Source organism: Ursus arctos, unplaced genomic scaffold (assembly GCF_023065955.2).
Source record: "Ursus arctos isolate Adak ecotype North America unplaced genomic scaffold, UrsArc2.0 scaffold_33, whole genome shotgun sequence".
NCBI classification, from domain to species: Eukaryota; Metazoa; Chordata; class Mammalia; order Carnivora; family Ursidae; genus Ursus; species Ursus arctos.
The window spans coordinates 26,830,769-26,858,218 of NW_026623019.1; the positions used below are offsets into that span (position 1 = coordinate 26,830,769).

Consider the following 27,450-nt stretch of genomic DNA (forward strand, 5'->3'; position numbering starts at 1 on the left):
CGACGTACGTAGTAACTTAGGGGTTTGTACCCAGATTCAAAGGTGGGTGTCGGAATGCCACCGATTTACCTCCACGTACGTCCTCTGCCAGGCCTCCAGGATGGCCGCTGCCTTGTCCTCGTTCCAGTTGATGTGTGAGACATACTCGTACCCCTTGAAGTGCTCGTACATTTGCTTGGGCGTCATTAACTGAAACATGGTCTGCAGGGCGTGGGCACTGTGACAGCGTGGCAAAGACATGACATCAGCATTCCCAGAAGTTGCTCTCACTGCTTACAATCCCGAACGCGCTCCCCACCTCACTCTCGACTATTCTCTCCTTGTACGTGAGCACATGTTTCCATTAAACAGGACCTGGATGGTTATTTTATTTAATAGATGGATGTACCATATTAAAGGTGTAACCTTACACACCTTTTACAGATATACCCCAAAATTAAATTAATAAGCAATTTCCTTTCTCAGTTTCTATTCAGTGAAACAGGAAGGCTAGGGGAGTAGATAGCTTGACCAGATACGCTGGGCTCGGCACTGCACGCTCGCCTGTGCAGAAATCCCAGCCGACGGCTCTCCCGAGGGAGATGTCAGACGGAGAGCCCGACGCTTGACTGAGCGGAGTCGCAAGTCCACCGCACAGAGGAGAATTCTCGTTCGGCCGTCAGGTGTTGGTCAGTCTGCGACAGTGCTTAGCTCATACCACGGCACCCTACTTGCTATGACCACTGTTGTCGGCCCGCTTTACACTTGCCCCCATTTTCTACATCATAGATCTTCTAAAATCCTACAGTCACTAACTACGGTCCCGATGAAAACAACAAATCCCCTCTTGAAAAATTCCCCACATGGTGGTTTTTCGAGCTGGTCTGGTCCACTAATATTTCCTAATATTCGATTACACCAGACGGCTCGCTAGGATAACAGCTAAGTATTAGTACAAGTACACTTGCGGACAGCAGGAGGAAAGGAAAGGACAAGAATAGATGGCTTGGATTTTCCCTCCATGTGCTGGATTACCTGACCAGCTTCCCAGTGCTGTTCTTGACCGTGCCACCCACAATCAGCTCCTCCTGCCAGTGCATATACTTTTTGGATAATCCATGGCATCCACCACTCAAAACAAGGGCCACATCAAGAGGCTAAAATAAAAAGACAGCCACATAATTACGGGAATTAGTAGGCAGGTCACATGCCTTGTTAAAATCCAGTGCATTAAGGGCTTGTTTGTTTCAGAGGGAACATTAATAACAAGGCTAATGAGAGGCGTACGGCAAATCTTACAGCAAAATTTAGCTCTACAAACAAACTTAGCTCCATAGACAAAAAAAGGTCGTTGAGAATCACATCTTAAAAATGAAAATAATAGGACTAGGAATGAGGGGGGAGACACCAAGCTTTTCTCTCAGCCCCCAGGAGAAGAATCCACGACTGTACTCACTTTGGTTGCGTTTTTGTTGGGGGCTGTGGCGGGGCAGTCTGGATCAGCCGGGTTGAGGCAGGGCCGGTCCATGTAACCATGACCAACTTCGGCCTTATTCAGCATTTCCTCCCAGCTGTCCACTTGATAGTTTATTTTCTTTAACTCTTCCAGGAATTCCAAAGGGTCAAAGTTTGTCCACTGCAAAGGAGGCTTACCTCTGTGAAAGAAATTAGGAGGCGAGACCATGAAAAGAGGCCTTTCCAAGCCCCCGAGCCTGCGCAGGTCCTATACACTGAGTCCCAGTCGCACGAGGCTCTCTGGGAGGGCTGCAACACTGGGACCCCGCACAGAAAACAAGCGCTCCTTTCCCGGGGATCTGTACGCACACCCGCGTCAGGAAAATACTTCATGAATGGAAATGGCCCGCAGAGAGCTTGTACATTAATGAAGAGATCAAGGACTCGTTACTGGCTGATATGTCCTCTTTAATACCTGAAATCAAAATTTGCTGAAGGGTGCTTCTAAGCAGAAGACGGAGATCCAAAATTAAGGGGGGAGGGAGGGGAAAGAAGAGGGAATCACAACGTCAAATTAGCACTTGCCAGCCTAATAAATGCTTTGTAAATGTCATCAATCAAAATATTTGATCTCCATTACCTTCAATAATCCCATACGTATGAGCTCTCTCTGACAGCCCGGCCGTCGACCCCGCAAGCCCCTGCTGCCTCTGCCATCACCACCATCAAGGCCACTTCCCCCCACACTCACTTTTGAATTTGTGCTGTTGACAGACCAGAAAGGCTTTTGGCTGCCTGTTATGTGGTTCAAACCACACTGTAGCTGCTTAACCAGGCTGAAGTCATTATTCAGACTCTCCCAACCAGAAAACACAAAACCCCTTATTTCCCATCTAAAACTGTACACTGAGGGTCAGGGTATGGCCACTGCAAATTGCTTCTGCAGATATGTGTAAGCTAGGACAGAAACAATAACCCAAGCACGAACTCTTGCATAATTAACTGAAAATGTCTATACTGATTACTAATTATTCCTTAAATGATGTGGTGTCTATAATATCCATCTGCTAAACTGTGAAGCATCCCCTACCATGGCCTTCAAAGACAGTGGATTCCCCCCTTAAGTGTCATTAATGTGATCCAAAGAAAGGTTCGTATTTTACTCTGCAGGAGGACCTTGAGCTTTAACTCAGTATATTTAATTCTGACATGTACGCACTAATAAATTCTCTCTCCTTAGAAAATAACTCAAACCTATGGCAGTGCTTGGTCAGCAAAACGGTACACATTTCATTAAAGAGTTAAAAATCATACATACGCTGAAAGAATTTGCATTTTATTTGCATATAAATAGGGTGGTAAAAGTGAATGAAATTTAATGGTGCCTTCAGAACTTTTTTTTGAGAGGAGGAAAAACATTCTGCTGTCGTCCACTCTCCCCCAACTATTCACTCAAAAAATGCCCGTGGAATTTCAATGTTTTTATTTCTTGTTCAAAACTGAAATAGAATAAACAATGATCAAGTAGCATCCAAAACATTCTAAAGTTTAGAAATCACAGACATCAGAACACAAGCTCACACACTTACAGTAGGTATGCTGTCCCAGACTGTAACTTTGCCCCTTCCCAGAAGCAGTCCAAAGGCGTAATAATTAAACAAGGGTAAAGATATTCTATTATCTGTCAAAGTTAAAAAGAACAAGCCACGTGTTAGGCTAATGCATACCATGGAGGAATTTTTGAGAATTTCTTGCAAAAAAAAAAAAAAGAAAGAAAGAAAGAAAATACACCTGATCCATGTAACCTGTTTCTGTGATAAGTTCTCCGGATTTGTAACACAAATGTTCCAATTTCCACTGCCTAGTAAAATAGAAAGCAGAGACAAACATTCTCATTGCATAAGGAAATCAGTGCAAAATCGGAAGTATAGAACATATAGTGAGAACTGCAGTTCGATCACTTTTAAGTGTCTGTCAAAACGAGCACAACTTTTGCCAACTAAAGACTCAACAAGCTTGCTTTAATGAATAGATAATATGCAATTGTAATTAACATGTGGGTATTTATGTAAATGAATGCTACCAAAGTACTTGAAAAGTCTTGTTTTCTTAAGTGTTCTCCCAATAATCTTGTTTACACCATTAATCTGCTTTTCTACATACATTGAACAACTTCAGGGAAGATAATTCAGAGTTGAATTATCACAAATTTAAAATAAGTGGAGACTAATTAGTAAGGTTTGTAATATATTAACATATATTCAGGTGGGAAAATACTACTTTTTTTTTTTTTTACTGGCAGTTAATGTCCTTATTAACAGATAGTGTTCAAAATGAATTCTACTCTCAACCATGAATGCTGTAAGCAACACTGCCAGGTAGACAGATTTCCTTCTTTACAGTCTTTTATTCTTGTTCTATAGAAATGATATTAAATATATGATCAACAATTAGCTCTATTATCTATCACCTATCTACTATTACAGAGTTCCGTCATCTCTAGAAAAATGCTCTGTAAGCCCATGCCTTTCCAAGTGTATCAGGGAGATAAACTTAACTTGAAAAAAGAGGAAATTTGAAAAGGGCGGGGATGGGAAAACCAGGCGGAAAAAAAAAAAATGTTTTTAAGGCTCTCTAAACTGCTCTATTTTATTGGTCAGCCTTCTTTTTTTTGTATTGGTCACCCAAAGGAATGTTCTGGACTTAGCCCATGTCCCTGTGGAACCTTCACATCTATCCCTCAGGGTCCCCAGTGAAATGCCACGCCTTCCCACGAGGCTTTTTTTGCCCAGTGCTACTGAAAATCACCGCTTTCTCCTGAATTCCAGGACTCTGCTGGTCCAATCTGCTTGACACCTGGAGCAGCTGGGCCGGGCAGTGCCTGTGCCTTTGTATGTGCCCGTCTGTACTGATGTCTTCCCTCTTCCTAACTAGACCGTCAGCTCCTGAGTGCAGGGCTCAAGTTATAAATCCATCCTTCCACCCACTCATCCACCCACCCACCCATCTACTCGTGCGTCGACGTATGTGTTCATACTGAATTCTGCAGTGAACTCATTTACGCTTCCTTGAGAAGGGCATGGCTGTGCATTAGAAAAATCCCTGTCTTGGAGCCAGAAGAAAGGGTTTGAAACCTGGCTCTAATGTTTAATAATTGTATGAACTTGGACAAATGCTCTAATTGATCTAATTCCTGGTTTTCTCGCCTAAAAAATGAGATGGGTTGAACTAGATGTTCTTTAAAGCTCATTCCAATGCATAAATGTTCTCTGGTTCCATCTCAGATAAAGAGTATAATTTTATGGTACAGACACATCTTCTGAAGTGCGTAAGTGACAAGTCCCTTCAAGATAGGGTCCCATTATGTTAAAAATGGGTCAGCATGCTTACAGTGGTCCTGGAATGCCCATTTCCAGGTTCGTTACAGGGCCTCCACAAATTAACTGCACTGGGTAGCTGCTTCCTCTACAGAATGGGAGAGATGTGCTGATCGGAGTAGGGTGTGCTCTCTGGTCAAGTCTACCTGATGAAAATGCTAGAATATCTCCTTACGCTTTCCCTTTCATCCATTACATGTATCGCATTTTGTTCTCAGAACCTCCTGAGGATGGTAGACCAGACGTAATCATGAGGAAACAAGAGCATGTGACTCATGCTGGACTCTAGGGCTCTGTCTCCAGTGAGATGGGTCTTAGAGCCAATCCAGTTAAGACCATGGAGAGTGGAGGTAACTGTAGCAGGAACAAGGACAGATTTTCCTTTTATTCTCTACCCTCATTCTCCCTGGCCTCTGAATATGTCTACAGTGCCACTTACTCACTTCTCCTGTGAAAAACTATATCATCAACCACTCAGTTAAAAGGTGCTTCAGAGGGGATGCCTGGATGGCTCAGTCGGTTAAGCGTCCGACTCCTGGTTTTGGCTCAAGTCATGATCTCATGGGTTGTGGGATCGAGCCCTCCATCAGGCTCCACGCTCAGTGTGGGGTCTGCTTGGGATTCTCTGTCTCTCCCTCTCCCTCTGCCCCTACCCCCCGCTTGTGCGCTCTCTCTAAAATAAATTTAAAAATTTAAAAAATTAAAAAAAAAAGAGGTGCTTAAAAAGCCTTGGTGAGGGACAAGATGGGATTAGGTAAATGCCAACTCACCCTGAAAACAGGGTTTAGTGATAGTCATCTCAATAGTTCAGGGAGAAGACCCAGTTCAAATTTACAATCTAGGCAGTTGGTCACATCAACAGACCCCCAGTGCCCACCCTGATCGAAACGCTGGGGTGCAAGGACGGACAAGAGATGTGGTCCCTGCCCCGAACAGCTCACTGTTGAAATAGAAAAGAAAAAGGGCTGTCAGTTTTTATCTGAACTCTTGTATGTTTTTACTATACCCACAGCATTGTTAAATTAGCTGTGAAGCTAAAGGGTGATATTTTGTGAAGCTGTGTATGATTCCTGTCAGTAAGAATTCACCAGAGTGGCTCAACCTGCCATATGCTTTGTAACACAGACCAACTGTCAATAACTGTGGGGGATACAAAGTAACCAGAAGTAAGTTCTTCCTTCGTCTTTTCCCATTCTTTTTAAGTTGACTAAAGGCAATTCCAATTGTAACTGCTCCAAAAATATCTTAAGCGCTGAAACATCTTCAGAATGGGTGTATACCCCCCAGATGGCTGCCTGAAGGATCATGCTCATTTTGGGTACATAGTGCCAAGACACTTACTGAAAATACTTTATCATGTATTTGATTTGTTACCAAACTCTAGAAACAAATATCAAGATTTTTTTTTTTTAAATCACTTCATTACACAACTATTTGAACTAACACTTAAGCATATTTCCAGGGCAACGTAACTTACTAAAACCAGCAGCTTCTTCCACCAACTCACCTGTTATACATATATACATGGACTCGGCTGGCCTGGAGCGCTGAGTCCAGGTGTTGTCGGAGAGCTTCCGTGGTCAGGACGTTAGCACCTTCTTCTTTTGGGGTCTGAATCATGAGTTGAGGATTAAACATAGCCTCTTCTCCAATCTTCTGGCGAGTATAATTTAATTCACGACTTACTCGTCCACCAACTGACAAACATGTACAGGTTTCAATTAGAACAGCAACATCCCCACAAATTCACGTTCTGTTATCTCACTAAGAGGGGCAGGATGCATGATAAACCATCTCTGGTCATCAAAACGTATGATTGATGTTTGGGGGGGTTAACATTCACTTTATTATTATGGGCAATGTTCATTTCACCAATAAAAAATATATAAAATATTCACTAAACCCATGAACTGTCCTGCCCATTGCATATGCAAACCTAATGCATACGTGCTTTGCGCGCCTTCTAACTAATACACCATATGTATAAAGGGGGAGGGGGAAGGAAAACTTGAGACACCTTTTCCTTGCAGACCAGACCAAATACCCCTGTTAGAATTTCTTTCACTTGTGTAAACAATGTGGCCCTGCAGCACAGTTCAAGATAAATGGCTTCAATTTACACTCTTCTCCTAAATAATCTAGCAAAGGTAACAAGGAAATGTTTCTCCCTGTTGAAAAAGAAACAAGGAAAGGTGGCAAATGTGTGTTCAGCACAAAACTTGCCAGGAGAAGATAAATAATGTGATTCACATCAGATGTACTTGAGAGGAAGCAAATCTATCAGCCAGGGCCCAGGCGGCCCGTCTCTGGGTCCTGGCTGCATCAGACTCACCTGGTCAGCACCCTGGAAACACAAGTTCCAGGTTCTGAGCTGCCCGTGAGCAGGCAGCCTGTGTTCCAGGAGCTCCCCACATGATTCTGAAGCTGCTGCTGAGGCCAGGGCCCCTGCCCAGTACCAACCAGCTCTCCAGCAGGCTGGCCACAGGCCAGGGCAACAAGGTACAAGGCACATTGCTACTGCAAACTGCTTTTTTGTCTTCTTTCCCAGGTCCTACATTATATTTCAATTATGGTTTTAGAATGAGCCAAGCTCAGAATGCTGCCACCTGGCTGGGAGGTATGGGGGTGATGAAGTTCAGGTGAGGTTCAGTGGGGTGGAGTCTGGAGCGGACGACCAAGAAAGAATTCTTGAGGTGTCTTTGGTGCAAAATTGGTGGTTTATTAAAGCACAGGGACAGGAGCCGTGGGCAGAAAGAGCTGCTGCCCCAGGGTTGTGAGGAATGGCCTATTTAATACCCTCAAGTGGGGAGGGGGCTAGGGATAGCGTAAGTCTCTAAGGAATTTTGGAAGCAAGGTCTCCAGGACCTTGAGGGGGCTAGCTTCCCAACAGGGTAGCTGTGTGGGGATACGGTTGACAAGAGGGTGCTTCGATCCAATAGAGTCACAGAGGAGGGGCTGTTCAGGAAGGGGCCAGGAGGCAAGCAGAGAGAGACTCCTAGAACAGCTCCCCCCGCCCTTCTCCCCCTCCCTACACACATACTCTTAAGGATAGCTGATGACTGAACAGTGAGTCTGAACAGTTCCTGAAGTCCCTGGTAAGTTGCATGTTTACTGAAATACAGGCCTTCAGCTGCAGTGCAGAAAGACCCTTCAACAATCATCCTCAGCTTTCCCACGAGGAGGAATCCTTTTTCTTCAAATTTAGTATTCAAGGACATAAACATTTGGTTTGGGCAAGTAAGTAAGTACTGGGAACAGCGGGTTGTTTAGTTCTCTTGGCATATTTTATAAACAAGGGGGCAGGCTAAAAAGCAAATAATGCCCTCATTAGGAAAGCTAGTCCAGATTCACAGACTGGCAGGATCATCTGTGCGGGTCCACGCAGATGGCCAAGGCCACTGCGGAATACTGTGAGGTGAGGCCCAACATACTGTGGGGTGTGTCAAAGAGGAGGAGAAACGGTGGGGGACGGGCAAGGGGGGGGCAGAGAGGGGGAAATTATCAATCAGTTACAGAAAGTATTATGACTCCTTGCGCAGAAAACTTTGACAGATGCCCTGGGGAATTGCTGAGGGCCCTGAGACCAATTCGAAGTTAAAGAAAGACCACAGGAAAACATAGGAAACTTGCAACAAAGGATAAATTTACATGAAGTCACAGGCCTTTTCAGGACGCTCTTCTAAAGCTGCCTGCAGGCAGGGTCTGGCTCCTTCTGGCAGGAATCACAATGCATTATTTCAACCAATTAACTAGTGAACTGAATTAGACTCAATCCACATTCTCTGGAGATAAAAAGGCTGTTTGAGGCTAAAAAGCCAATTATTAGTCCAGAGGTCACTTCTGAAAAGCTACAGAGCTCCAAGCCAAGGAGCTCCAAATAGCCTTTTTGGAAAAAAAGCTGAACTCCTTTTTCACTGGCTATATGACATCAATGCCCCACACCTATAAATCACTTATATTTCCACCCGCTCCTCCAGCATTGGCAGAGCACGTGATCCCTCCTTCTGCTTACAAAGTCCTACTTCCTTTTATCTCTCCTGAAGCTTAAGACTTCAGGTGAATTAAAACCATGAGGTAAAAACAAAGTGGGACCACAGACACCCCCACCCTCCTCTCCCCTGCCTTAGAGCAGCTGCCTGTGACTGTAACCGGAAAAGGTGAAGACCCAAGAGAGGAGTGCATACAAAAATAAAGATCACATACAAGGTTCATGCTCCTGAAAAGAACTTTCTACACTCTTGCAGACCAACCTCACAACAGATCAATTATTTTATTACAGGGGTTTTCAGAAAGGATGCTATTTCCTACAAGATATGAAATGTACCTCAGGGGCTATACAGTGTCACTTTTTAGATGGTTTAAGATGTATATTTAAGTAAATGGATGTATTCTAATAAAGGTGTGTGTGTGTCACGTCTCTGGAATTGAAAATCTTTTTGTTCGTTCATCTCTTTGCTCTAGAGATAAATTTAATATTTTGCTAACATGACAACCAGTTTCAACCAACACAAGACTATCATCATAGGTAGAGCAATGAGAGCTGACCCTGAATTCTAAAGTGTCCTCAACCACCTACGCTGTATCCTACTTTTGAGTACTGTTAAATTCAACTCCTTTTTCCATATTACGTGGCTACATTTTATTTAACATTTCATCTTATATTTAACCAAATATGAATGGTTTTGCAAAATTATTCAGTAACTTTAAAAAAGTTTAACATCCACTTTACTTGACAAATAGCCGTAACATGATTCATTCATCTGGCGAGCCTATGAAGGTGCCTGTTGTGTGCTGAACAGTGGGGTGTTATGGTGGGTGAGACCAGCGTGTTCTCTGCTCCAAAAGGCTCACTGGCCAGTGAAGCACACAGGCAACAGACAAACACATCGGTAAGCTAATCTCATGGCATGACAAGTGCCACAGAAGAAATAAAGATGGTGATGCCACATGAGTCACTGGGAGGTGGGTCACTTCAAATGGAGTGGCCTAAATGGAAGTAACATTTAGGCTGCCTTTGAAGAGCTGGGGGAACAGTGCTTGGGGCAGAGGAACCAGCAACCGTAAGGCCCTCCTGTTTGGCTTGCTACAGGAAGAGAAAGGAGGCCAGTGTGGCTGGAACCTGGTGAGACCATAATTATGTCATTCACTCGGTTGCACTGGGAGACTTAGCTCCTTCTCGGGTGTACCTGTGTCATAAACTGCCCAGCATTCATACACTCTTACATCAGTATTCACCCACGGTGCTCTGGAACAAGCTACCAGAAACAGAAACCTCTCTGGACAGAGCCATTTTATGGACTCACCTGACGTTTGCTACCCTAGCAAATGCTTATCCTAAATCACTACTGAGTGACAGCCCAGAGCTGTTCCTTATCTAGCCAATCTTCCTCATCAGGCGTCAGTGTGAAACTCCACCAGTAAGGAAGCCCCACAGAACCGCGTTTAAGTGCCTGAAACTACAGGTGCAGTCTGGGGGAAATGGTTTTTCCCCCTTCTGTCCCATTTTCAAGGTCAACGTCCTTCTTTATTTAAACAATAGTCTGCTCATGAAGTACTGCATGATTATTTTTGACTACTGAGCAGAATGAGCCACAATACTGAGTATTTGTGATGTAGATACAGGTATATACTGACAGCTGTGTGAACAGCCACTACTGCTGTATGGCAGTTTATGGATAATATTTACCCATTTCCCTTTTTGGGGTTTATTGCTATTTCTTAATTTTTCTGCATGGAACTGGTACAATTAAAGACTTCCATGTGACAAAAGGAGAAAAATACGAAAGCTACTTGGTAGGGTTCTGAATGAAAAGCAAGCTCAATACAAAAATAACATGTATATTCATCGTATTCGGAAGTCCTCTTATACTCTCTTCCTTCTTCCAAATGCAACAACTTTTAACAATAAAATAACAACCAAACTCTTTGAACAAGACTCATGAAAAATGTTAACTCAGGATCCTGGGACACAAAATAGCCTTTTAAATTTGTGTATGTTTTCCATTTCCAAAGCCATTTCACATGCATTCTTTACTTATTTATAAACATTTTGCTCAGTGCTGCTCCCCCATCAAGCTGGGGCAAGCTGGACTGGACAGTCAGGGGATGAGAACCAGGATCAGAAGGGCTGGGTTCTGAGTCACAGCTTTGAGACAAGTCCCTGACACAGTTGGGCCTCGGTAACCTTCTCTGTGAAATGGGATGAAAATGCTACTACTAACCTCATAAGGTGGTGTGAGTATTAACAACAGGCGTGAAATTTCCCAAACCCTTAACCAGGAGCTGAGCAGGCAGGCATTCATTCATCTGGTCATTTATTCATTTACCACAGGGCCTGGGGCATCACCCTTACTTTACAGAAGAGGAAAAGCAGCTGCAGTTTGGGTGACTTGCCCAAGGTCACACAGCTGCTGGAGGGGGAACCGGCCCTCAGCCGTGTGTCCAACTGTCCTGAGAGAGCCCGGTGTCTCCTGAGCACTTGTTGAGGATATGACTCCAGGAGAGCCAAATTCCACACAGCAGACTATGTCAAGCTCACAGCAGAGCTTTCAGAATGCTCAAAAGTATTACACAGGACAAACAATTGGTATTTTTTATTTAAAGGACAACAACATTGTCTCCAGAGTGTTTACCGCCACCAAGGAAATAGTGGTTTCAGTAGAGCCCCAAGGGTGGCATCGGACAGGCCCCCATTTTCCTTCTGGTCCCCAGAGAGGCCTGTCTTAGAGGAGGGCAGAAAGATGAAGGCACACAGAAAATACGCTGTTTTATGCCTCTTTACCTGGGAATTCCCTAGAAATCTAAGGCTTAAACCAATTTTTCAAAAGAGGTGGGGTAAAAAGCACCACTTGGGCGAAGACGTTCTCGCGCAAGCTCCGCTGATCCTTTCATCCCTAAGTCAAACCATCATGGCTTTGCAAGGTGAAGAAGGGCCGGCACAGGTGGGAAACCATTCCACCCAGGGGTCCATACCTCTGGGCCAATGCTATGCCAATCCACGGTAGACGAGATGCTCCCTTCGTGGTGCTCTCCCGCAGTGCACCCTTCCTTAGCACGGCCTCTCTGCAGAGCTTAATAAACGCCTCAGCATTCATGCAAAAAGCTTTTAGCAAAAGCTGATTGTGATCCACATAAAGGTGATCGGAGGGGCCAAACGGAGTGCTGTTCCCAGTAAATTCCTAATCCTTTCAGGGAGGCACTGCCCGCTGCCCGCTTATCTCGGCACACCAGGCGCATGCGCACACTCAGCGTGTCAGAGGAATGAATGAATGAACAGCTTCAATACAGAGCCTTGGGAACAGGCAGTCATCTGTATAAGATATTAATTCTTCCCAAAGCCTCAAAAAGTCAATCAGTCAAAACAAATGACCCTTTCAGCCTGAAAAGTACCCACTCAGAGTCCAATTAGGAAAATGGGGTCTGTGTATATGCAAGCCGAGCATTTGCATTTGATTAATCCCATGAATTATCTAACAGCCTCTAGAGAGATTTTTTTCTTCCCCTTTAGTTACTTCAGGTCCTTCTTTCAATGTTGCGATTAGTTATTGTGAGGGTGAAAAACGACAAATCTCCAAAAGGGTGTAACTGCAAAATTATTAGCACCAGCTCATTTTCTAAATTGAAAAAAATGAAGATTCAGTAATTTGGGCAATTGGCTGAAAACTCCTGAGCTGTGAGTTTTAGTCACTCTTCCAGCCATCTCTTTTATTCATGACTAGCCAACTGCTGCTTAAGCTTCTGGGCTGTTTTTCTCCTCGTGGGATTGTGCCCTTGGGTGTTGCCATGGGAAAATGCTAGAATCAGATAGCCCAAAGAGAATTTGCCTTCACGAAGTGAGCCCAGGGAGTGAAAACCACAAAAACAAGACAAGAGCAGGACACATCCCCACACCTCCCCAGGGACAGCCTGGGGGGGGGGGGTAAGGAGGGCGGAACTTGGTAGAAGGGGTAACAGGCCTGAGCATGCGCCCGCCACAAGCCCCCACACCAGCTGTTTGTGGTGCCATCTGTTACCGCCCAGGCTGCTTCTCTGAATGGCTTTCCCTGAAGCTGCCCGCTCACCCTGTCGGACACGATCAGGTCAGCCCAGCACTGTGCCCACCCTGGACCTGCCGCCTGCCACAGCTCCCCCCACCTGGTATTCTCTCCAGGGCCACCAGCTCCCAAGATGACCCTGCATCTGCTGGGAGACCCATTCTTCCTCGGTCACTTGCTGCTGTGGCAAATGAGGGCTGCGGTCAACCCCACCAAAGACAGGCCACACGAAGTCACAGCCCGTGGACTCAAGGATGTTCCTGGCGTCAGGCGGGACATGACGGAATGGAGCTCCGCTCTATCTATAACTGCGTACTGGCCCCCTGTGAACTGTCCCAGGTCCTGCCATGATTTCACCTGAATGCTCAAGTCCACGAGCAAGTAGATGCAAACCCAAGTCCTGTCCTTCCGCAGGAGCTGCGCAGACCTGGGAGGGTCTGACACAGAGCAGCGTGCTCAATCAGAGGCAATGCTAGACCAAAAAACAGAACCTGGGACCAAAGACAGTGTTGCAATCAAGTCCTAAGTTAAGGCCTCCTAAAGTCTTCATTACAAAAACAAAAACCACACAACCCAACCACAACAACAAAAGCCAAGTGCTTGCACAGTGGTGGTGGGGCTCTCTACCCCAGCATTCGTACTGCTGAATTAACATTAGCCCCAGCTCCCTTCTCTCAGCTTCTGTGGGGCTGACATCACCTCTCCGCCCTGAACAGTCTTCTTGCCATTATCCAGCCTGGGCCTCTTTGCACTGGCCTCCTCCTTGAGCACGCACAGGGGAGAAGACAATGAGTCCCCACCTCCACAGGCAGCCTCCGGGGGCCCTGAGGAACATCACTCAGGCCTGCTTTATCTCCCACACCCTCACCAGGGGCTACTTTCAGGATTTTGTTGCCATCAGGATTAGCTGGATTAGGGGCTGATGCATAAGGACCCCCTGGTGCTGTGAGGAAGTTTCATCACCAGGTCAGCCTGGTGTGAACTATATTCTGTCACCACCACCACTCCTTATAGCCACCAAGTGAAAAAGGGGAGGGGACAGCAGGAGAAGTGCTTTGAGTGCAAAATGCATGAACTGGGCACAGCTATAAACTCCCCTATCATGCATTTCCAAGGGTGTGGGCCACTTAAGACTGTCCTCCTTTCAAGCAAGAGCCCTACTGAAATGGGTCTGACAGTGGCGGTAAGTGGAGTGGTAAGCAGAGCTGCCCCAGAAAAACAACACAAAGAAACTTCCAGTCCTTTGCTAAAACCAGTCAAGCAATTTGGGAAGAGAGCTGCGCTGTTGGAACCTTATATTATGGTCCTATCCCATGGTGGTGGGGGGGGGGGGTGTTTCCCATTTATCTGAAGGAAAACAATGTGGGCAGGAGTGGGGGGTGGGTAGACAGTAAGAGGATGGTGTGAAACAGAGGAACAACTCTTAGAGCCTTTCAAAAATTCAGTGACTAAAACTTTTCCTTCCAACAAATCACTTGGCCCTTTTACCTACCCAAACCCGCATCCTGCCTGCCACTCATGCGCGCCCTGCATGAACTAAACACGATTTCTAGAGAAAGCAATGGGATTTCTGCAAGTGTGTGAGTGCGTGCGTGCGTGTGTGCGTGCGTGCGTGTGTGTTTTAGAGAACAGTCCCTCTTGCACAGAACTGGGCTGTTCCATCAAAGCCGTATCTGTTATATTTCTGTCTTTCTCTTCTGTTTGGCGTATTCACCAACAAGAGAAAAGGAGGTAAGCTTTGGCGGCCCTGACCTGCAGCTGGAACACAATACTTTCGCACAGCCCTGCCGACCCCTGACATAAATTTTACACCGCAGCTGGCATTTACACACTCAGCATTACCATATGTATGGCCGCTCGGTGCTAATTATGCTAATCACCTGTCTAACTCGCTGCTGCGAAAAATGGTTGTATTTAGCACTCCAGTGCCTACCAATGCAGCTTACTGTGTGGCTGAAATGTACATTCAGACGGCCCTGAATGGCAAGATTTTTCCACGTTGCTGGCTACATTCAGGCCTCAGAAAAATTTATTCAAGTCAACTGGTTTCGGTCCGCAACAAAAAAGTTACGAGAAAAAAGTGAGTGTGTTCTTGCCCTAACATTCTGGATCTGCTTGCAAGCAAAATGATAAATCAATTGGTGTGGGAAACAAAAAGGGAGAGAGATTTCTTTTGGGAGCCATGTGAAACTGTAGCCTATTTAAAAAAAAAAGAAAAAAAGAAAAAAAAGGGTCATCCTATTCCCCAAATCTCTAGAAAGAGCAGTTAATAGATATTTAGCCCTAATCCCAATTCTCTCAAATTGCAGCCTTTGTTTGCAATTAAGCAAGGTATTAAACATGTGCAATTTTTTTTTCTAGACCATGTGTGGACTAAAATGACGGCACCATATTTATCATTTTTAAACTTACTGCAACCATGTATGAATCTCATGGGGAAAAAACAGGTAAGAGGAAAGAAATAATTTCTTAGGCAGCTAGGGAAAATTCTTTTATTATGCTCTCTCAGAAAACTTCTATTTAAAAAGACACTGTGTGATATTTACATCTATTTTGGGAAGTTTTCTGGTTTCTCCCCTAAAGGAGCAAAAGGAAATCAGGGAATGGGGGTGGGGAGATGGGAGAATTCAAAACAGGAAAAAAAAAAACTGCTGGGGGAGGGGTAGAGCATCAAGAAGCCTACATTTTCCTTAATCTCAAAATTCCCATTTTTACCGTCACTGTTTCTAAAAGCAACGTTCTCAGGTCACTCTATAGTATGGATTTCTAAAATCGGGATAATATTATTGCAGGTTGTTTAAACAATTCCCCAAGTTCAAACTGAAATCCTATTTCCTCCTGACGCACAAAATACCTTCATAATGTTTAACATCCTAAATTAGGTAGTCTAAGGACTGCTTAGTATTATTATTGGGATGTACAGATAATGTCTAGGCACTTCAAGTTCCTCAAATCGCCTGTACCACTGTGAAAACGTGTTTTACTGGTGGGACAGCCCAAAGCGTGCAGTGACTCTCTTACCTCCCAATGATCATCATTAGTAGGTGCTTTACTAAAATCTAGAAACTGGGAGCAACCTGTCAGGCCATTTATTTTGCAAATATATCTTGGACTGCCCCCCCTCCCCCATGCTACAAAACACCAGAGCAGCTTTGTGACCCATCTTAGGTTTAAGCACAGAAGGTGCACCAACCTAGCAGGCTTTCTCAGACCCAGGAGAGGGCGGTAAGAGAAGCTGGTCTCGCCTTGCCTTGCTTCACCCACCTTGCAATTTAACTCACAGCAGATGAAAAGGGTGGCGCTCACAGATGCTTCTAGGAAAACAACAGCTTTGTTCCTACCAGCCCCTCCCCATTCTGTTCAACATTTTATAAACTTATCTGACCCAATGAAGCAACATTACCCAAGCCACATCTTGCTCTCTTTGGCATCCCAATTCAAGTGGCTTTTGTTTGCCAGTAAAAAGTATTAATTCATCTAGGTTTTCGTAGTTCCAAATCCTGACCGTGCAGGCAAAAACCCAAACACCACGACCACTACTGCGCCACCGTAGAGCCGAGGGCTTACCTCGCTTTCCCTCCCGATCTCTCGCTCTTCTTTAACAGAAGATGGACCACCCTGCCTCATGGCACAGAGCAGTGTTTACATTGCAGTACTTGACTGTGTAATACATCTGGCATTTTTGGGCAGGATTCCTGAGCTAGGGGCCAGAAGCCCTTAAGCAATGATTTAAGGGGAAAAAAATCACGCGCATTGACTTAACAAAGCCTACTTCCAGTTCCTTTTGCTCACTTTTGTAGATGTTTCATCAATAACTGAAAACTACCTAGGCTAATAAACTGGAGAAACCTACTGTTTCTTTTCATTTATCTTAACGACAATAATCAAGCTTGTGTGGTGGTACAGAGACTTGTTTCACTAGCCTCGCCTTCGCGGCCAATGGTGTTTTGGGACCCAAAGGCAGTGTGGACTATTTGTGCCAACTCACACCTGGGTTTCTAGAAATAAAGTCCTACCTCCACATTATAAATCTCTCCAACCACACACTTGTCATTCATTAGCAGGTACCTGACTGCCCACCAACGACAGTTTCCCTAACACATAGTTTTCCAACTATGCTCTAAACCCAAATGCAACAAAACAGTCATAGTCTTGAAGGGACTGGGGACAGGATGCATCTTTCCTATACCTTTCTCTGTAATAGTCAAGGGGTTTCTCAATGGCAGCATTCTATTATTTTGGAAGACGGGATTCTTTGTGTCAAACCTAAAGATACACACACGTGGAAAAACAGGTATGTAAGGGGGAAAAAACAACCCTAAATCCAGTTTAAGGGAAACAAATCCAGAAGGTGTTATCATGAAGGACCCAAATTCCGAGTTTGGAAGCAAAGAACAAGTAACAAACGTGCTTATATTTTGATGACCCTGATGATACCTGTGGAGTCAAGGAAGGGTCCCACTAAGAAAATCCCAAGGAGTTTCCTCCTTATGAACTGCTGGCAGTGCCTTCATGAGCAAACCCCTCTGCCCTCTGAGACCTCTCATGTGGATGGGCCATCCAGTGTGGCAGAGCCAGCCAAAATTTGGATAAGGAAATCTGTCCTCTTCCATGTTCCTTTTGGCTTTGGTGGGAGTTCCATCTGGGGAGAACCTGAAGTATGGTGCCTGGGTCAGAATGTCTTGGTTTACATTTCACTTACCGTCCAATTCTTCCATATTTCACACAACACATTAAACACAGGGGACCAAGACTTATTTCACAGGCCATTTGTCAATGAGTTCTAAGGCACCTCAAAAGTCCATAAAAATGCCATGACTCTTCAATAGGGGAAGTGCATCTTCTGCTGACAAGACTCCATTAAAGAGTAAGGTCCTGGAACCAACCCTTACCAAGATAAGAACCCCAAGGATGCAAATGGCAGCTTTGCATTTGGTATCTCCCACAGCTGGTTTGAAATAATACATTTTCTAATTCCCTCCTGTCAGTTTGTGATTAACCAGATTTACTACCATTTCAGATTTCACACTAGTAACTCCAGAGATCCACTGGGAGGAAATGATTAGGGCAGTTTAGGAGTAGGTGGGGGGAAAGAAGGGTGGGAGGGAGAGGAGGAGGAGAGGAAGAAGAGGTTCTGGGAGCCATGAGGAGCAAAGGAAATAGCATTATAATGAAAGAATCACACAGGTCTGGTGATTATTTAGGGATGTCTTTTTTCAAAGTAGCATCAAACCAGGGCTGAGCGAAAATACTATACTTATGCAAAACGGCCTCTATGAAATACGGTCTCCTGTATAATAATTTTAAAAAATTTCTGTATTTGTTTTAAAAGCTAAAAAGACCTTTAAAATCAAACCCCCTCCACCTTCCCTACTCCCCACCCCCATAAAATAGATTACTCTTATGGGTCTAAATCTGGGCAGACAGCTGGCATGAAGCTGGGGAAGGGGGGGTGGTAAACCACAAAAGCAGCCCCTTCCGCTGCACAACTGTGACCGCCCCCCCCCGCAAACAGGAGAAGAAGGGCAGACAAGTTACAGCTTGGCCTGAGTGGACAGAGCTCCGGGGGTCACGGGGAGGTCAGCTTTGAAGGAGAAATCCCAATGAAATATAAACACAGCATTGTGGAAACCAGACAAATCTCCCATAGCTTGTCCAGCCAGCGTTAATCTCGCCATCAGCTGTGGTGCATAATCCAAACAAACGGATCCGGCGGTTCGTACATCTGGAAGCTGTCATCTTCTGGAGCCTCCAAGCGGCAGTCCGTGTATTTGATACAGCCCATCGCCCAACCTGGCTTCTACGCTCCTTGGGAGGCTCAAGAGTGGCGGGCAGCAAAGAGACGTGGAGGATTCGGAGGGCCAGGCACCGTGGGGAGCAGGCACTGGAGGCTATTTGGTATTTTAAAGCAATTATTGTTGGGTGTTAATTTTTCAGTCATTTTTCTCCAAATATGAAGAAAAACCACAACTCCTTGCACCTGTATGTGGGTGCCCGCTGTTGCAATCTAATCAATACCTAATAAACATCTTAATTTTTTAAAGTGCACAGGGGACCAAGGAGAAGAATGGAGCTGCATTTCAGTGGGTCTTTCTATCCCTTGAGAAACGCACCCAAACTGACAGCCCCGGAGAGCAGAAACTGGGGGATAACTTTGAAAAGGGGCGGTAAAATCAGAGCCCATAGGGCTCATACAGGCTCCAGGCCTCAGCCCCTCACTGAGCCTTTGGCTCTGCTGCGGAAGGGCACCCGGGGGAAAGTGGTTTGTGGCAGGAGCATCTGGAGGAGACCTAGACCACCGAAGAGCTAATGGACTGTGCCCGCTGCCAAAAGGAGCTCTCGTTTCAATATGGACTAAGTCCAGTGGTGTCTTTTCCTGCTTTTAATGAAGTCACCCTCATGCTAAAACCTTCATCTTACTGTTCTTGAAATGCAACAACGTCTGTCTTCAAAATTAAATTACCCGAAGGAAGAAAATATTCTTACATACAGCTTTTTCTTTCTTCCATGGCTTGCCCCCCCAACCCGTCATGGTGTTTTTATTTGCTATTTAATGTAATTCTAAGAAAACGAACTTACATTATTAGAGTAAAAAAAATTAGTTACCATTCGTTACCCAGATCAGTAAACTCGGAGATGGGGAGGGGGCGTTATCTTAAAGAGGAAAATTCTTTTGCATTTATGGCAGTGCTTTGCAGCCACAACTCCATCATAATAAAAGCCTTCCATCTGCGCAGCATGCGTCTTCCAATTGGAATCTATTATCTAAACCAGTGCTTCTCAATTGGGGTGATTTTGCACATCCCCCCCGCCCCCATTTGGCAATGACTAGAAACATCTTTGGTTGTCACAACTGGGAGGTTGCTACTGGCAGCTAGTGGGTAGAGTTCAGGGAGGCTGCTGAACATCCTACAATGCACAGGGCAGCCCCCATAACACAGAATTATCCAGCAAAATGCCAAAAGTGAGAAACCTTGCTCTAAACTGAAAGAAAGCATAGTGAAGTTCATTTATCTCCTACAACTGCCTGAGCTCAAGCCAAGAACACTGAAGGCGTCATACTAGCAAGGAACAAACTTGAGAGCACTTACAAACATCAAGCAGGCATTAAAAACATTTTTAAAAATTAAAAAAAAAAAATCAAAGTCACAACTTGTGTTCTCTTCCCTTAGTAGCCTCCAGAGATGTTAATAACCAAACACAAGGTAATATGGATTCACTTCAAGGCTATTTATTACCCTTCGCAGTAAAAGAAGCCAGGGGCTGGGCAAAGCTTGAGGGGAGAAAAGAGCTCAAAGAGATAAATGAACGTTCTGTCACTGCAGAGCTGTCACAACAAACTTGTGTCGGAGACAGGGTTCGAGTGGGTAGATATGAAGGGAGACAGGAGGATAAAGGTGCTAAGCAAAAAGGAAAAGCCAGCAGAGAAATGGGCAAGATTGCAAATAAAGTGACTTCCCTTCTGTGCCCCTAAGGGTGAAATCCAGGCGAAGCACGCCGGTAGCAGGGAGGGCCCTAGAGGCCAAGTATGCTAGTATGGACAATGAGACAGGCAAAGAAGGACTAAAAGGAAGAGCTGGCAGCCACTCGGCCAAATGCCCTGCACACCCCAGACACCTTCCTGCCACGCAGCTTGGCCTTCCAGGCCTCCGGGCTCCCTACCTCAGACCTGAAGTCCCAAATAGAAGCAAGCACTTGGGGAGTTCTCCTGGAGGCCACAGCCCTGTCCACTGAGCCTTGGTCCTGGAATGCCCCAGCACCCCCACCTCTCCAACCCCTGGTGCCTGGCTCAGTCCCTCCCTGTCCAGGCTGTCCTGGAAGGCGTTCCTGCCAGCCTGCCAGCCTGCGTCTGGTCTGTGTGCCCCTGCTGGCTGGGGGTACTCTCAGAGCAGGGACTGTGGCCTTTCACCAATACCTCTCTGGAGCGGCGTGCAATGCCTGGCACAGAGCAGGCACAGAGAGCGCGTGCTGAAGGAATATTTTTATAGTTAACAATTAGTCTCTCCCTGACCTTGCCGCCACTGGCGTGTGCTTCAGTAAAAGATGTCCACTACATCATTCCGCATACTCTTTCCCTGAACCTCATGACTCCAGTCACAAGTGAGCTACTTGATCTGATATTTCTGACTTGCAAATACTAGAACCCTAAGACCTAAGCTAGCACCTAATGCATACTGAGTTTCTTAAAAGAAACTGGTTGCTGTTGCAATGATAACAGCAATCATTGTACGAACATTTTAACAACAGAATCAAAGAGTTCTTATCACCAATGCGATAAAAATAAAAGAGAGTCTTTCTTATCTAGCTTATATTGGTTACCACAGTGTGGCCAATGTATTCAAACTGTCTTTAAAAAGCCACATTTCCCCAGCATGTTGAAGCATGAAAGTCAAATCAATGATACAGCCTATCAAGTGGATCCCTTTAATTTGCTGACTATATTAAAAAGACAACAATTATTTTGGCAAATACAAGGATATACATAGGAAGTCTGTGGATACGTAAATACAAAGGTAACTGGAGATACACACAGCTGAACAACACAGGTTTGAACTGTGCAGGTCCACTTATATGCAGATTTTTTTCAATAAATACAGTACAGTACCATAAATATATTTTTCTTCCTCCTGAATTTTGCGATGTTTTCTTTTCTCCAGCTTACTCAATTCTAAGAACACAGCATATGAAATATATAACATACAAAATATGGGTTAATCGACTATTTGTTATCAGTAAGTCTTCCAGCAAACACAGGCTATCGGTAGTTAAGTTTTTGGAGAGTCAAAAGTTACACATGGATTTTCAACTGTGCAGGGGTCGGTGCCCCAAACGCCCCACACTGTTCAAGAGTCAGCTGGTATACACACGTATCTGTGTATAGGTATGTAGATACACATATCTCCAGTTCCCTTTGTATATTTATCTATATAGTGTGCGTGGTATGTCTTTTTTTTTTTTAAATCACAGGGGAAATAAACATTTTCCCAAACAGCATTCCTCTCCCCTTAAAATCTCTTACGTTTTCTCAGTCTGTTGCTTTTTAACTAGGGAAATATGCAATCTCTATTCGTTTGGTTTCTTTAGTGTAGCAAATACCCTTGTTTATGCTCAGAACATTTATAGTTTCCATTGAGAAAACAACCACCTAACAGACTTCTTTGCTGATAGTGATGAGGAATTTATCAGAGATTAAAGTACAAATTAACCTGCATTCTGAGTCACTACTCATTTTACTCTGCTACAGTCTAGGACAGCAAGAAATTCCAACTCCTGAAAGCAAATGCTTACACTACTTACTGTTGATATTAGCATCAAACTCACCACATCATAAACAAGAACTCCCCACTGTTATCTCTTCTTTGAACTGAAGTTAAAATTATAAAATGGTATGGTGGCCTCATGGGATCCCTGGTTGAGTTTACTTGTGTTTATGAAACAATTGCTCCTTCTACATGGGAAGAGTCTAGCACACAATGAATGAATGATTGAATGAATGAATGAATGACAACAGACCAAGTTGACTTAAGTCATTAGGAGGCAAAGTGGACATTTTTGTAAGCTGGAACAATACTTCAGTTATTACATGTAAAAACATCACATACACTATCATGTTATAAATATAATAATAGATAACTACTTTACCGAGTTGTAAGGCATGTAATAGTAGATAATAAACAGTAATGGTAGTTGAGCAACAAGTGATAGTATTAAGTAAATAACATTTGGTTAAAGAACCAATGAGCCGCGCTGAAACTACCAAACCGGAAATGGGAAGAAAAATAACTCAGGGGCCCAAAGTTGGCAAAATGAGTCTGTCTGAGGTGTCACTCCTTCACACTCTCTCACTAAGCTAGAGCCCAGGGGGGGACTGCCACTAATCATATTCCTCCTCCTTCCAGGACTTGAAACGAATTGTCTCATGCAGAAACACAGTTGCTTCTAGAAATAAACACTGTTAGGAAAATAAAGCACATTATTTCTCTCTACACTTATTAAAGGTCTACTGAAAAATCTTGCTCAAAACAGCCAAAAGTTATCTTTTGTCATCACCACTGATACCGAACAAATTTGTTGGTTTGAGTGGCGTAAAGTGAACAGACGGACAGAGCTGGGAAGCCCCTCAGCTCACCCCTTGTTCTGTCCTGGAACCTACAGTAGCTCCCGGCTAGTAGCCAATCACATCATTTCCCAACTACAGCCCTACCGTACTGGGCACACCTGTGTCATGGCACCCTATTCCCACTACACCAGGAGCCTCTACTCAGCTTGGGCCTCTGCTTGACGCCCTTTCTGAGCTCCTGCCCAGGCATGACTTCCTCCTTCTCTCTCTCTCCAGGTCATCCTAACTTACCTCACCCCTTCCAGGGAAGCTTTTTTCCCCCCATTTGACTTTCATGGCCCACTTCAACTGTGAGCTCCAATTTACTGCAAGCCCACTCCACTCCAGTATTTCTAAGTGCCTGCGTTTGTGCACAAGGAGTGTCTCACAGACCGCGCTGACCCTTACAGTGCCTAGCACAGTGCTAGGGACATGATAGGTACTCAGTAAACTTGGTGCTAACGTATCATAGGTGCTCAAGTAAACTCTTCTTTTATCTACCAATGACATGCAAGTGCTCAACTGAGGTAAATTACCCCATGGATTCAATCCAAAGAATAGTTTTGTATTAATTACCAACCTACTTAAGGCAAGAATGTTTTCTGGTCTTAATTATTTGGTCTATTATTTTAATTGTCACTTCTCAATTAAAGACTCCACCACATGCTTGCAAAACACGGAGAGCTGAATCTTCACAAACAAGGCAAACTGAACAAAATATTCTCCAAGGTTAGTTTTCCAACAGCATTCTGAAAGGGGTCACTGATGTAATTACACATATAACTCTTAGGCTTCCAAATTTTGTGTTAGGTAGCTTTCACTAGGAAAGCTCCAGATAACTCTGCTTTGAAATATCTACGTGATTACCTCAACCCTTCCTTCCCATCTCATTGTAAGAGATAACCAAGGCAGTATTCAGGGGTTAAAATATTTTCTAGTAGCAAGACTGTTACCTTCCAGAAAAAGAATTAAAAAAAAACAACCACCCATAACAAGAACCCAAAAAACAGAAAACCCGTATCACCAAAAGAATGTAAAATGTTTCCGTCTTGAGGGGCGAGGGGGATCTATTTTAAATTTACAACTGCTTAAAAAAAAAAAGGCTTCAAGAACCCCCAAATCGAGGAATGTTGGGTAAAAGACTGGCAGAACCCCTTGGAGAGCTCCTGTGTGGCCCCTCCCTCCAAACCCGGGTTCTTAAAACGCATTTCTTCTTTCAGCCTGCAAAACGCAGCTTTGCCCCGAAATCATTCCATTTAAAAGGCCCCCACCCTCGAGGAAACATTAATCTACTTTGCAAACATGCGTTCCAGTCTATGCTTTACTGTTTTTTTTTAACTCCTTTCCTCCCCACCCCCACTTTTTTTTTTTTTTTTTTTTTGTACCTTGAGACAAATGTTTTTTTCCCCCAGAGTTGAAAGCTGTCCAAAAACAGGACCACACACGCCGCCGCCTCCGCAGGCCCGCGCTGCGCCAGCCCCCCGCCCTCCCCGGCGCGGCGGCCACGGCCGCCGGGGGCGCGCACACTCCCTCCAGTCGGAGGGGTGGCCTCTCTCTGCCCCCCCCTTCTTTCTCTTTGGACGTGGTGGGTGGGGGTGGGGGAGGGAAGAACGCCGAGGACGAGAGCCAGGAGCCGTGAGGCCTCACTCGGGCCGCGTCTTGGGCGCGGCGGAGGCGAGCGGCGGCGGCGGCAGGCCCCGGGGGCCCCCGGCCGCGCGGAGTGGTCCGTCCCGCGGAGGGGCCCCGCGCCCCCGCCGGCCCGCCCTCGCCACTCTCTCCCACAACACCTAGCAGAGCGCAGCGCCCCGAGTAGATTACAGCGCGGCCTTTGTCGGGCGGGCCTGGCTCCCGGCCAGGCGCCCAAACAATAAACAATTCCCCCTGGTGCGGGCAGGGGGTTCTCGCTCGCCACAGAAAGGCTCTAGGTGTATGCTGGCAAATATCTTTATCAGTTGGAAGGAGGAAGGGAAAGGGGCCCGGGCTGGGGGACGAGAGGGCGCCGCGGCGGGCGCTGGGTCTCTTACCTTCCACCCACAGCTCCTCCACGTTGGTCTCGAGATTAGCTGCCTTTAATCCCACAGCGAAGGCCCCAAATATGAGGAGGCCCACAACCAAGAACTTGCCGCAGTTTTTTTGAATGTAACAACCCAGTTTAAATAAGAGTCTCTGAAACTTCGCTCTCAGCCACAGCGGCGCTTTCCGGCCAGTAGCTTTCCCCTGAGGATGAAGCAGAAGGGAGGAGTGAGCGCCGGGGAGTCGCTGCCCGCGCGCCCACGCCCGCTTGCGCGCACCCGCCCGCGGATCCCGCGACAGCCGTGGGGAGGGGGGGGGTGCCCTCGGGCCTGGATCTCAGGCTGGCCCAGAGTAATGCGAGCGGCGTGGGGAGGCCTGGACATAAATCAACGTCGGGATGCAGCGTGGGACCTGCACCTTGGCGACAGCAGGGGTGCCCCCACGCACGACCCGCTCAGCATCCCCGAAAGTGTCTTGAGGGGGCTGGGGAGAAGGGCTGCAAGAACAGAGGGAAGGGGAAGCCGAGGCAGAGAGGAGAGAAATCACTCAACACAGGCAATATTCACACCGGAGCTGGGAAGGGAGGGGCTGCGCAATCTCTACGTTGGAGCCCACCATTTAAGAACCAGCAAACCACAGATCGCTTCCCCGCAAGTCAAGCGCCATCCTTCACCCCTCTCCGGGTGCGCCGGCAGGGCTGGGGGGCTGGGGGACGAGCGCGCTCTGGGAACAATGTATTGCGGGCTCCCCGATCCTGACCCCCGCCCGGCGTGGTAGTAAGTGGGGATCCACGTGGTGAGCGCGGCCGCCGGAGCTCACTCGAGACGCATTTCCAAAGCGTTGGGAGACGCTGTGTGAGCTGAATTAGGAAGTGGGGCAGCCATCTGCAACTTACGACAATATTTGTGATCGGAAGAGGGCAGCCACATGGATCTTTCCCTCCTCTCCCTTCCCATCTGGTTAAACGTAAAAAGTAGCCAAGTGCACAGGGGAAGGGCCCAGGCCGGCGCAGGCGGGGGTCCTGGCTGGGCTGTGGCTGCTCCCGGCGGCGGCGTTTCCCCGGCGCTGGCCGCTGCCCCGGCGGGCCCCCGTCTGGGTGCTCGCCTTCCCCGGATTCCACACATTTCAGCGAGCCTCGTAAACACAATGAACCCGGCCGCTTGGCAGACCTGCACCGCGGATTTAAGGTGGCAATTTGTTTACAACTTTCCCTTTCCCCCCAGGCTCTCAGAAGAGGTGGCTCAAAAACTAAAAAGGAAGAGGGAAGATGCCCTCTTCCAAGGATAATTTTTAAGGGGGCAGAGATTTCATGCTCAACAAAAGCAAAACCGGCTGCCAAAAAAGGAAACCACCTTTATTTCGGCTCCCTCCCCCCCTTCCTCTCTCCGCCTCCCTCCACTCCGCCTCCCCCTCCAAGATGTTAAGAAATGTGGCAGCATTACAGGGGTTTAGGTTGCAAATAGGGGCAGGGGCGCGAGAGCAGGGGTCTCCAAGGCTGGGGGCACTGGGCAGTGCCGCGCTGCGGCCGCCCTCGAGGTGGTCCACTGTGGACCGCTTTCCACTGCTCCGGAAAAGGCATGCCGGGGAGGGAGCGTACACACACACACACACACACACACACACACACACACACACACCTTCACCCCCTGCGGACCTCAGACAGCCCTTTCCTCCTAGGACCGGAGGGAGGGTTTGAATTTTTCAATCCCCACTTGTCTGCTTCTTTTCCTGGAGAGGTGTGTGTGAGTGCGTGCGTGCGTGTGTGTGTGTGTGCGTGTGTGTGTGGCGGGGGCGATCCCAAAGAGGAAGAGGAGGGAAGAGTGGGAGGAGAGGAGAGAGTCTGAAATGCACCTTGGAAATCTGCTCCAGAGCGAAGGCGGCGTCGCAGTAGCTGGGCCGGTGCAGATAGTCCCGGTCCAGCACGGCGTTGCGGCGCAGCCCCCCGGTCCGTCTGCGCCTCCCGCCGCCGGCCGGCCGGCCCGGGGCCCCGCTGCAGCTGCCGCCGCCGCCGCGGTCCTGGGGCTCGGCGGCGTTACCAGCCGAGGCCATGTTGCCGCCGCCGCCGCCGCCGCCGCCGCTGCCGCTGCCGCGGGAACCGAGGCTTCCCGGGCGGCCCGGCGCGCTGCTGCCGCCGCTGCGGGCTCCCGGCGCGCCCGGGCGCTCGGCTGGCGAGGACGCTGCTGGCCGCCGGCTGTTCGGGCTGGGGCTCCGGTTGACAGACCTGCTGCTGTTGCTGCTGCTGCCGCTGCTGCTGCTGCTCACACGGCGGGCGCTGCTGCCGCTGCGGCCGCAGCCGCTGCCGGGGAGTCAGACCCTGCGCCTTCCATTGCCACATTGCGCGGGGGTCCCGAGGTCTCTGCGGCCGCCGCTGCCCACATCCAGTTCTCCGGAGGGCGAGAGCCGGCGCGCGGAGCCAGCCTGTCCTTCGGGCGCTCGCGCGGCGCTCCTCGAGATCCGCAACTCCCCCTACCCGCCCCCCGCCCCGCGCCGCGAC

At 46.9% G+C, this 27,450-nt stretch overlaps 1 protein-coding gene across 4 annotated transcripts in view; it reads right to left on the reverse strand.

Moving 5' to 3' along the window:
- Window positions 1–27,005, reverse strand: part of PTCH1 (patched 1) — a 61,583-nt gene extending 34,578 nt beyond the window's left edge. For 2 of the 4 annotated variants that reach the window (XM_026518701.4, XM_026518700.4), the window contains exons 1-8: window positions 26,808–27,005; window positions 24,968–25,160; window positions 6,319–6,508; window positions 3,226–3,295; window positions 3,024–3,115; window positions 1,436–1,634; window positions 1,015–1,136; window positions 70–217 (exon numbers count right to left, since the gene is read on the reverse strand). In XM_026518701.4, the coding sequence (XP_026374486.2) occupies window positions 70–217; window positions 1,015–1,136; window positions 1,436–1,634; window positions 3,024–3,115; window positions 3,226–3,295; window positions 6,319–6,508; window positions 24,968–25,160; window positions 26,808–27,005 (1,212 nt within the window). Of the gene's footprint in view, window positions 1–69; window positions 218–1,014; window positions 1,137–1,435; window positions 1,635–3,023; window positions 3,116–3,225; window positions 3,296–6,318; window positions 6,509–24,967; window positions 25,161–25,851; window positions 26,303–26,807 lie in introns of those variants that run through there. The other 2 variants (XM_048218346.2, XM_026518702.4) reach the window with 1 other exon arrangement.
- Between the last annotated feature and the right edge of the window lie 445 nt (window positions 27,006–27,450).